This window comes from Cydia pomonella, chromosome 3 (assembly GCF_033807575.1).
Source record: "Cydia pomonella isolate Wapato2018A chromosome 3, ilCydPomo1, whole genome shotgun sequence".
Lineage (NCBI taxonomy): Eukaryota > Metazoa > Arthropoda > Insecta > Lepidoptera > Tortricidae > Cydia > Cydia pomonella.
This window is the reverse complement of record NC_084705.1, coordinates 15,437,781-15,450,018: the sequence shown is the minus strand read 5'-3', so window position 1 is coordinate 15,450,018 and position 12,238 is coordinate 15,437,781. Positions and strand designations below refer to the sequence as shown.

Sequence of the window (12,238 nt, the reverse complement as noted above, 5' to 3'; positions counted from 1 at the left end):
CCTGGCACACTAAGAAACGACACTGGATCTTGCGTTCCTGTTAATCAATGCAGTAAGTAGATTTACTTTGTGCATATGAATAGCTGAAGTGTTTGCACCTCCTTCTGCCCGACTGCCCGTGTAAACCGCTAAACATAAGGCGACTGAACTGCACCACACTTTTTCGTACCACCTACGAATGTACACTTTGGTAAGCCCAGAAACGACACTTAAGCTTGTAGAACAGCTACTACAAAACTATTAGCTAAACTTTAGCGAATACAAATTAAAAACTTATACACGAGGGCTCTGTGAGCTGTAGACCTCGCGAGCATAGTTTAAAATTGAATAAAGTTTCAACTCCCCCATTTCGAAACATTTCCAAAATCTGAATCGACAAAAATATATATTTAATCATCGACCCTGCTCACGAAATTTCATGAGAATCAGCGATAATGGCGATCGGTGGAGGAGAACATACGAAACATACGAAAAATACGAGACATACGAAATCATTTTTGCCCAAGCTGCAACGGAGACCTTCGCTTATGCTCGGTCAATTAATATTAGTAAATAAACAAATAAATTCTGGCCTTTTTCATCTTCTTGAATTCATTGCTACCTATTATAGAGTATTTTCAAAGATGGTTTTTAACATTATTTTGCTCTTTTCCAGCACCGCCAATTTGCAGGGAAAACGAAAAATATATGAAATGTGGCACCGCGTGCCCAATAACATGTGACAATTATAAAAATCCTCCTAAAGTGTGCACTGAGCAGTGTATCGAGGATTGTTTCTGCAAAGAAGGTTACGTCAGAAACCGCTTCGGGCGTTGCGTGAAACCAGAAGATTGTGGTATGTGCAATACCAAAAATTGTATACCTATACTTTAATCGATGGTTACTTTAGACTTATGGTTGGTGATTGATTATACGGGGTGGAAAAATCGAATGCCACATGGATGGCAACTACCTTAAATATTGTAAATAGCACATTTTGTGTAAGGGAGACTTTCGTTTGTTTTTAAAAACAATAAATACTGCATTTAAGGATTTATGAAAAATCGCTTGCCTCAGTCGGGACTCGAACCGGTCAAATGTGACAAAAAATAATGTGCTGTATTTTATGATGCAGATTGAAAGGGTTACTGATAAGGTTCATTTTTCTCTAAATAACAAATACAATCAGAATAACGGAAGGCCATGAAAATTAACAATTACCTTTGAAATTTGATTTCACCCGTCACGTGAATTAAGACGTAATCCTTTGAATACAAGGAAAATAAAGACGTTTAAATGACATGATAATGATGAGCTACACTTATGTTTACTTATCACTTTAGTTGCGATTACTAATGCCACTTTAGTAACCTACCTACTTCCTTTGATAGGAAAATTGCATCAATTATTCTCTAGTCATCATAGTAGCTAGGATAGGTAAATTTTTAAAAATGGAACATTTTAACGAACCGTTTTTGTTTTTAAGTGCAATCTTTTTAATTTAAAACAAATAATGCCCGACTTGTTGAACGCATTCTTTTCTGTTTTTTCGAATTGTGTTTATTCCATTTTCAAATATTAGAGCTTAATTAATTTGTGTTTTAATTTTTCGTTTACAATTTTCATGGCTTTCCGTTATTCTGATTGTATTTGTTATTTAGAGAAAAATGAACCTTATCAGTAACCCTTTCAATCTGCATCATAAAATACAGCACATTATTTTTTGTCACATTTGACCGGTTCGAGTCCCGACTGAGGCAAGCGATTTTTCATAAATCCTTAAATGCAGTATTTATTGTTTTTAAAAACAAAGGAAAGTCTCCCTTACACAAAATGTGCTATTTACAATATTTAAGGTAGTTGCCATCCATGTGGCATTCGATTTTTCCGCCCTGTATGCCTCTAATGACAATGTACATTGTATATGTTTAGCCATATATCCCGCTTAGTCGGTAATGGAACAACACTTCGTCAAATGTGTTTTAACTATCACTTAAACATGTACCTACAGTAACCATAATTTGTTTATTTTCAAAGCCGTATACTCTTGCGTAACTCTCTTTTAAATTACGAATTTATATAATAATTCTGGAAAATATACTTAAAATACTAAAAAACTTCCAGAACCCACTTGTCCAGCCGGCGAAAAGTGGAATGAATGCGCAGCCCACTGTCAAGATACTTGTGAAAACTACCACTCTTCAAACAGGGTGTGCACTTATCAGTGTCAATCTGGGTGCGTGTGTGAGGCAGGCACCGTCAGAAGAAAGGACGGAAAATGTGTACGACCTACCGAATGTAGTAAGTGTACTTATTTTACAAAAAAGCCCGCCACAAATGTGTATGAACTTCAAAGGTGGTAACATTTTCATGTTGCCAAATTTGTATAACCATAAATTTAAAATGAACAAGCATCATAACTACCTCTATAAATGTACTACTAAAATTATAACCCTTCCCGCAGTTGGATAAAAATGGACTTTTTATACAATATAATAGTTTGTCCGACACGATAAGTCAATATACTTTTCAAATTTTGTTAAAATCCTGTATATTATTATTTTTCTGACTGAGAATTTCCTCTACAACAGCCGATAAGATCATCTGCCCCATCGACGAAGTGTACGATCCATGCTCTGCTCATTGCGAGCCCACCTGCGAGAACAACGGACCGAATCGCGCCTGTACTGCCATCTGCAAGCCTGGGTGCAAGTGCGGTGAAGGACTCGTCAGACGGGAGGATGGCAAATGCGTGAAGGTGAACGAGTGCCGTAAGTTCTATTATTGTTGATTATTTGCCGTTTTTGAAACTTTACCTAACTCTAAAAGATGAACTCAAGTCAATCAGCTCTCCACTTATCAAAAGGCAACACATTTTTTTTAATAACTGAGAAAGGGTGCTACATATATATGAATATTATTACATGATGTTATTCTCCGTACACTAAACACTTGTATTAGTATAATTGGTGAGAAAACTAACAACTTGTGACTATTAAAAACAATAAAATCTTCATATTAATAATAGTGAAGTAGGAATTACTATTGATGCACTATGATTTAGTGTAGATGTGTATGTGACATAAAATCTTTTTGATTTACTAGGTACTACAGTGTACATTATTAAGATATTAAATAATTTAACTTTAAAATTATGAGTAGATAGGTACAGTACTGATATGTTGTCGGAAAAAATCTAGAATCTTCTCAAGGAATTGCGAATGTTCAATATTCTCACATTTTAGTGTAAATAGTATCGAAATTTTCCATTTACAAAATGAAAGTTTCCTTTGTTGACTGTGGATTTTTAGAGAATTTTTCCAATTCTTTAGCAACTTTCCACAACTTGCACATTTTTAGGTACGTAACTCAAACGTTAGAAAGGCATTTTAGTAAGCATTTGAATTTACGACAGAGCCCACGTGCCCTTCTTCTGAACACTATGATGAGTGCAACGCGCACTGCGAAGAGACTTGCGAATTGCATGGATCCAATATAACATGCTTGCCCTATTGCATTGCTGGTTGCATGTGCAATAAGGGACTGGTGCGGAGGAAGGATGGTCAATGTGTGAATTTAGAAGATTGCTGTGAGTGTCACACTTATAAAATAAATTTATAAAAAGCATTTTATTTCGTTGCATATTACAAAAAAATGCTATGATAATATTATACATTTTTGTTAGTAAGTAATTGAGTTTTAGTCTTTAAATGTTGTTGTTAGTTAGATCTACATTTAGTTAGTTTAATTTGATATATTTTAATTATACAAGAACCCCTCTGCAGGTGAAGGCTTCCTCCAAAGGTTGCTAATATTGATGCAAGATTGGGCTACTTGAATTTTTCAGCTCGTCTTCTCATCTATCTACCTGCCTCCCTTTCCTTCTTTTTCCTTGTAGACCTGCCCATGTAGTGACCCTTGAAGTCCATCTCTGGTCTCGTAGGCGTGCCAACATGTCCGGCCCAGAGCGTGTATCATTCCATCCTTTGCCTTGGTTATGTGTATTATTTGTGTGTCTTAACTTTTGCCTTTTTTGACCGAAGCGTTAGCGAAGGTCTCCGAATTAGCTTGTACGGTAAGAGTTAATGAACAAGTTTTAGTGTTTCATTTGTGATGCCGTCGGAACCAAGGCTTTTTCCTGCCTTTAGGGCTTTACTGCTCTTGTTACTTCCATAATTCAAATCTGAGGCATAGGTGAGTTGTTGTCGTTGTGGCTTGGATATTCATCTCCGCTTTCCATTGTGATCGTTTTTCTATTGCTGTATAGATTGTTATAGAGTATATTTTTGCTCTTTTTGAGTACTTTGATCCGTATCACACTTAATGCATTTTAATCCGAGGTCATAAAATGTTTTTGTCATTTGATATGAGCTACAGTCGTGTAAATGTTATAAGACTTAAGTAATGTTTCTGAAATGGGGTCTTTGCAGACAAACGTACGATCTGCCGGTACGTCGTCGGTAGTGCTTAATAAAAAGCTAATCCCAAAATCTTAAAACATGACATTGATAAGGACGGCAAGCGTCACAACGCGACATCAAATATGATGTTTTAATATTTAAGGAATTGCTATTTATTTTAGCATTTTAGGCGAAAACTTTTTAATTTTCAATGAATCATAATAATATTACGTATAGTAATACTGTGAGATTTTCCGAATTAGTATTGGGTTTGCTAGGTTTTGTTATAATGGTATTTAATTTGCGTTTCTAAATACCACTACCGCCACTTTAACCTTCACCAGGAACGAGAACTAAACGAGCACACATTACTCCATTTCTTAACGATAAAAACGTGTTAAACATGGAAAACCGAAGGAAGCAACATCTAGCGTATACAGTTAGGAAGATTTTAGATTTACAGAGGCCCTACTATCTATATGAAAAGCTAAAATGGGTCAAGGACTCACGCATCAGGTCACTGAGAAGCTGCACCAAACTGGTTGTGCCTAAGCATAAAACGGCGTTCTTTAGATGGAGTTTTAAATTCGCTGCTGCTAAAGTGTGAAATGACCTGCCCTGCCACCACCTCTCCGGGACCCTATACAGCTCCCACAATACAAAAGGTTATTACAGGCTCATTTATTAGCCAAGCAGAGCGAAGGATACGCTCCCTCCAAACGCTGATTTATGTAGCACTCGCACATATATATATATATATATATATACACACACACACGCGCATACACACATACACACACACACACACACACATTTTGAATAATGGCATGTATTTTTTATGAATGTTAAGTAAAGTACTCATTGTTGCAATATACTTACTGTTACTACTATCCTTAATAATATCTTACTGTCGCTATAATTAACTAAGCCGTTATGATGTGTTTCTTTTGTAATTTAATTTGTTATTATTATGTTTTTAATTGTGTACCTAACTACGAGCACGAATGTTAACCTATATAATTGTAATTGGTAATTATGTTATCCTCCAACCGACCGTCCTAGTCTGGGACCGGTCTGAACACCAGCGCCGGGCATCTCGGCCCAGCAAACGCTGAGACTGGAACCCTTTGCCCAATATTTTTGCGTTATTCGTATGTATAAATTATTAAAATTCTTTTTCTCCTTCTTTATTATGTAATGTTTTATTTTTACTTTTGTTTTATAGTGAACCTGTAATATGTAGCAATAAAAAAAAACTTATTCTTATTCTTATATATACTGTAAATAAATATTTTGAGACATTCTTACAGAAATCGGCCTAGTCTCGCAGTAAGCACAATAAGGCTTGTGTTGTGGCTGGTAGACAACAATAATTATAATATATATAACCATGAATACTAGGCATATAGGTTCGTAGGCAGGGTAACTACTTACCTACTAGGCTACAAGGTCATTAAAATTGATCATCATATCAGAATACATAGTAAGCTGTGATGTATCAGTCAAGTTAAAATAAAATAAAACAACTCTATACTAATAAATACTAAGCCGTATCAGGTCTACAAGTCTATAACTGAGGCGACTTAGATATCAACGTAAGGTTACAAGTACGTATGATATAGCCCGTTATGTCGCTTGATCTAAAGAAAAACACTTAAGTATACTTAAGTACTAAAACTTACTTATAACGAATATGTACATGTTTTGTGCAGATGATCTCTGTCCTGCGAACGAAGTATACGATCCATGCATTATGCCGAAGTGCCCACCAGGAAAATCATGCATACAAGTTTGTAGTCCCGGCTGTAGGTGCAAGAACGGGCTAGTGAGAGATAAGGACGGAAAATGTGTCAGTAAGTATTCATCGACATGCCATGTAATAAACAAAGAGCTCCCCAAAGAACGGTTTACAACTTAAGAAGAAACAAAACCCTCTAGTTTCTTTTTCTGAACACAAAAGTTGTCAGGATAAGGATAGTAGGCACATAAACAAGAGATTAAATAATTACAATAACATTGTTACGGGTTGACAAGGGTATTCAATCAGACTCACAGTAACCTTATTAACTACATACATTTACATAAACTTATTTTCATTTTATAATAAATGAGTGGTTGCTATTGTTAAAACTGAAAGTAAAGATCATGTCGCAAGCTACTTAATTTAAAAAAAATAAGCTAATTATTAATTATTTTACAGATCCCAAGTGCCCAGTTAACGAGCGCTGGGTGGATTGTGTAATAGGTCTCTGCATACCACTGAGGTGCGATCAACTCGGGTTTCCAATCGGCTGTCCAGGCATTATTGGACCGTGCGACGGTGGTTGCGTTTGTGCCGAAAACTACGTAAGGGACAGTAACAACGTCTGCATTCCAAAGCAAGATTGCCGTAAGTATTGTTTTTTTTTTATACCTACGTCAAGTTAGTTACTCATTTACTAATCCCAATAAGGCCTAGTTTCCCATCTAGGTTGGATAATCATCTCAGAAATTTTCATATAACAGTACTTGGGAATAGATTGCTTATGCTCCTTAAGGATGCAACCGGGAAAACGCTAAGATCGTCTATTTAAGATTTTCGTCGGTATCTTTGTTATTTTACAGTACATATGGTGCTACTTTACCGCACTAGTGTGAAAATTAGCATATTACGTTACTGTGTCGAACATTTAAACGGCCATATGTACTGTCAAACGTTGTACGATACATGTGCGAATACTCGTGTCGATTTAAATACTCCCTTCGGTCGTGTTTTAATTTATCGCCACTCGTTTTGAATTTCCTATTTTTCGCACTTGTATCGTAATGTACTATTACGGTACATATGGCGCCAATTTACCGCCCTAGTGCGGTAACTAGCACTATACGTGCGTATGTCGAAAATTTAAAAGGCCATTTGTACTGTAAAACGTTGTACAATACACGTGCGAGTTTCCTAGTTTTCACACTTGTATCGTAATGTACTAGTATGGAACATATGGCGCTAATTTACCGCCCTAGTGCGGTAACTAACACTATAAGTACGTGCGTATGTCGAAAAATTGAAGAGCCATAATATGTACTGTAAAAAGTTGTACAATACATGTGCGAATTTCCTTCCTTTCGCACTTGTATCGTAATGTACTATTTTATTCCGTGACGTAAAAAAAGAATGTTATATACCTATTTGACGCCAATGTCTGTCTATATGTCTGTCTGTGGCATCGTAGCTCTCCAACGGATGGACCGATTTCGATGCGGTTTCTTTTACGTGAAAGCGAGTTTCCTTGCGGTAGTTCTTAACTATGTTTGATAAAAATCGATCCAGCAGTTTGAAGAATATCAGCTCTTTTCCAAAATGATGTAAGGCATTTTTTGGCATAACATTATATATTGGGCATAATGCGTAAGGTTTTTTTTAAATAGTTATTAAGGGTAGGTATAACTTCACAGATGTTCCCATAATCAAGTCAGGAATTCAGAATCTGATATTATAGGTACACATAGATGTGTGTTTTGCCCCTTAGCCCCTTCCCCTAATTCAATATTTTATTAATATATTTCATAGAGGGACTTCAATGCTTTTAGACCTTAGCCAAAACCCGCTACTGTTCTCATACCAGAAATTTTTGAAAATAGTTATCACAACTCGATGCGGAGAAAGGTTTGATCATCCAGTTCACCCCAAATATGTCAACGAACATTTTATATACATACTTACTTTTATTTCATAACATAAACATTTGTTCAATAAAATCAAAAAACGCGTGAAATAAGATCGTGAGAAACATCGAAATGTCGCCCAAGCGCTTTATTACGCAATTACACCCATTTACACCCATAAATACGTATGTTTATAATGCCACGGGTGCTTATCTCAAACAGCTTTATTTGCTGTAATTTGTGAAACAGTTAAGAGGACAGAAAGAGAAGAAGGATCACAGAACTTTTAGAATTTGAATCAACTTAATACGTTTTTTTTGTAAATCATGTATGACGTCAATTCAATTCAATTATTATACCATACACATATTACGTCAATTCAATTCAATTATTATTTATTCATAAGAACATATGGTAATTGGTACTTCTTGTCTGTGTATTGTAAGGATGCTGTCAGAAAATTTAGTCATTTTTTTGCATTTTTTCCAAGAAATTTGTTTCTGCTCTATCCGGCACTACTGAGGTTTAAAACCACGATTTTTGACCCACATAGATACGAAAGGTTAATACTTAAAACACGCAATAGTAAACTTTATTAGAACGTATTAAGTGTCATTCTATAGGTACTGTAAACTTAACGGCTATCGGCAGTCAATCAGTTCTTATATCCCGAATTTGTCCAACTGATCTGTACTTTGATCTACTGATTTTGAGTCAAAAGAAGAAACTTTGGTAGTAAAGGTAGTAAATTAGCCAATCGAACGATAATTAAAAGATATAAAAATAAATGCTTAGCGAAAGTTTTATGTTTTCGTCCCAAAGTTAAGAACATAGAATAGATAATACAAAATGACCACAATTTATCTTTAGAAAATTTATTTTTTTATTTTATATTTAGAAAATCTGTTATAAAATATATAAAGATATTCCCTAAATTAATATCATTTTTACGACTTTGCAGCAAGTTGCAATAATGACTTCAATGCTACATCTGGATGTGGTATTCACTGTGGAAGACAATGTACTGACTACAAGAACCCTCCTAACTGTAACCTTCCAATGCCTTGCGAATACAATGGATGTGACTGCAAAAAAGGATTTGTTTGGGACATAGTTACAGGGCGATGCCTCGATCCAGTCGATTGTCGTAAGTTATCATGATCCATCATATGAGTGATAGTATTATTTAAATAAAGACACGTAGCTTCTATCCCTTGAGTTATGATTATATATGTAATATATGTAATATTAGTTTGGTTTTACATAACTACCTAATGGAAACTTTGTTAATATAATTTTTATTTCAGCGATTCCATGCAAAGGAGACTTATATGCAGAAAAAGTGAAGTGCCCAAATCCGTGTCCAGCCACTTGCGCCAGGCCGACCACTGCCATTTGTCCCAGAGTCTGTCTCAAAAAAGGTTGCCAATGCAGATCTGGCTTCGTCCTCAATCCGGACGGAAAATGTGTATGGCCCGAAAACTGTCCAGGTAACTAACATGTAACATTTTCAACTTATAAAACGTCTTTTTATAATTATTAAACTTACTATCAACCAAAATGGAACCAGTCGCGATCTTAAAAACTTTATCAAAGTGGTGAAATAAATTAAATCGTATATTTTTTTATGTGCCAATTTGTCATGGTTCCATGCTAGCTAGCCCTGGAATCCTTATCCTAAGTGTACACATAAATTACGCAAATCCTTGTTCTAGATAACGTCGGATGTAATGGAGATCCTAATGCCCAAATAAGTAGTTGTGTCTCACTATGTGAACCCACTTGTGGAGAAAATCCTATATTTTGCCCAGCAATATGCCGCCTGGGTTGCAAATGCAAAAGCGGACTTATACTTTCGAAGCCTGGTGGAATATGCATAAAACCTGAAAAATGTGGTAAGGAACAAAATTAAAATGTTAATTATTTTTAATTTATATGCCAAGAAAGGGCCTCCCCGACTGAGCTATTGGACTCAATTAATCGTCTATAACGAAATTTTAACCCGCGCCCTAACGCCTGGCTGGAGACGTTGCATCACAACTGAGCTATTTACGTCGATAAATCTTTCAATTGATTTTATTTTATGAACGACGACGACAAAATTAAAAGGAAGGAATTATGTGTGCTCCTGACATCACCACTAAGCTGAGTTTCATGAATGGGAATTTTGTTTTAGTGTATAGTCTTGCATTAAAAATACTTAATTAACTTCATAAACATCATTTACAGATAATGCACAAAATATACCTAAAGTGTGTCTTAAAATAAAAACCTATTACAGATTTATTATATTGTTCACTCTATAGACGATAATTTGATAATGTTAAGATACATTCAATCTTGGCTCATCTTTTGTTTTCCTAGTCAACGTCACTACCACTACTACAGACGCGCATGCGACAGCGTCGACGGATGGTCAACAAAACACGAATTCTTCATCACGTAAGTATCACGAGTTAACAGCGTATTCGGTTTACATTTCAAAGTCACCACGAACACTATTCGTCATTTTATGAGGCAAGTCCTACACAAGCTTTAGGCGCAACACGGTCACCACAACCGACACACAGACGGCGGCGTCGACGGGCGGTCATCAACAGGGCACGGCTGCTGTTGTACCGGAATGGAAAAACTTAAAATATATATTTAAGAGTCACACCAAGATATGATGGCAGTGATTTTGACAGCCCAGACAGTGCAAGTGTTACTTTAAACGTCAAATTTCTATGAAATTATGACTTGACACTTGCACAGGCTGGGCTATCAAAATCGCTGCCAACTTAGCTTGGTCTGACTCTACAAACATTATAAATAATTCCACATAGGTCTTGTTATATATTGCCATCTCGGTAAAGCCGCTTTGTACAAATTATATCTGTATCTATAAAAGTATGTCAAAATTAAAAAATAAATCTGCAAGTAGGCCTCAAGGGCTCTTTTACAAAGTCAATACAACATGTGACATGAAAAAGACATAGCAACATTTATAAGTACAACAGCCAATACCTGGGTAAACATTACGTTATAATAATCTTAAAATAAATAATTACTACAATACAATAGAGACGTATAGTGTCTATGGTTAAGAGGGAAGTATACCACGAGATCGTCCATACAAAAAGAGAAAAAAAAAAATCCTTTTCGGCTCCATGATTTTTTGGTATCTAGTTGACACAATGAAAAACAAAGTTTATAGGATTTCCTATTTTTTCAAAACTTGAAAAACAAGATTTTTTTTTACGTATTAATCAAAAACGTATAAACCTAGAATATGTTATGCTGAAGCGATCGACTTCAAAATCAAAGAAATTTGTCAAGATTTAGTTAGTGGAAACCGATTTCTCTTGAAATAGAATTTCATAGAAAAGTGACTGTTATTTCGTTAGATTCGAAAAACTATTCTTCCCTCTTAATAGGCGTTATTGACGGAGTGAAGTACGGTATGATTAGATTTTTTTCTCAAGTATTCTAGGTATTGTAGCCACCTATTTATGGTTTTTTTCGGACACTTTTTGGTATATGGAGATTCTGTTCCTTGCCTCTACCTTCCGTAGCTATTAGTCTAATATTATTAGTGTGTTGCCGTGGTAACCCATGCCACTCGACAATTGACAACATTTCATTTTTATAACACCTGAAATTTTACATATGATTTCGAAGAATTTTGTTTCCTAAATACTGCAATATATTTATATAAATTTAATATCGCTTATTACAAGAAATACAAAAGAATAAAAATAAAGTTGTAATTTTACCAATTCTACGGCACAATAGGTGATATGCCATATTCATCACAAAAAAATAGCTTTCATAATATTGGATTTGACATTGTCATTTAAATACGACGTATTGATTGAAATTCAAAATAATGAGATATTTATTTACATAGTTAAGTTACTATCTACTATTTTTTATCTCCATATACCAAAAAGTGTCCGACAAAAAAACCATAAATAGGTGGCGTTACAATACCTAGAGTACTTAAAATCTAATTATAGACAGCGCACTTCACTCCGTCAATAACGCCTAGGTTCTTAGCTACCCTAGCGCTACTCTGGAGAGATTTGGAACTATTATTTATAGCTGACAGCTGGACACTTTTGCAACAATTCTGCCTAAGCAGTTTCTGTTCCTTGCCTCTACCTTCCATAGTTTAGAACTTGAAAATGACAACGTCTTGTCAATGAGTTTTTTTTTTTCGATTGAGACAAGACTAG

At 35.3% G+C, this 12,238-nt stretch overlaps 1 protein-coding gene across 2 annotated transcripts in view; it reads left to right on the top strand.

The window, feature by feature from the left end:
* Window positions 1–12,238, top strand: part of LOC133516145 (zonadhesin-like) — a 51,314-nt gene that overhangs the window by 16,801 nt on the left and 22,275 nt on the right. Inside the window, exons 10-20 of one of the 2 annotated variants that reach the window (XM_061848921.1) lie at window positions 1–52; window positions 656–835; window positions 2,104–2,280; window positions 2,571–2,750; window positions 3,395–3,568; window positions 6,092–6,232; window positions 6,580–6,768; window positions 8,983–9,168; window positions 9,329–9,511; window positions 9,737–9,916; window positions 10,386–10,463. The exon at window positions 1–52 is cut by the window's left edge and continues 134 nt beyond it. In XM_061848921.1, the coding sequence (XP_061704905.1) occupies window positions 1–52; window positions 656–835; window positions 2,104–2,280; window positions 2,571–2,750; window positions 3,395–3,568; window positions 6,092–6,232; window positions 6,580–6,768; window positions 8,983–9,168; window positions 9,329–9,511; window positions 9,737–9,916; window positions 10,386–10,463 (1,720 nt within the window). The remainder of the gene's footprint in view (window positions 53–655; window positions 836–2,103; window positions 2,281–2,570; window positions 2,751–3,394; window positions 3,569–6,091; window positions 6,233–6,579; window positions 6,769–8,982; window positions 9,169–9,328; window positions 9,512–9,736; window positions 9,917–10,385; window positions 10,464–12,238) is intronic. The other variant, XM_061848922.1, reaches the window with a different exon arrangement.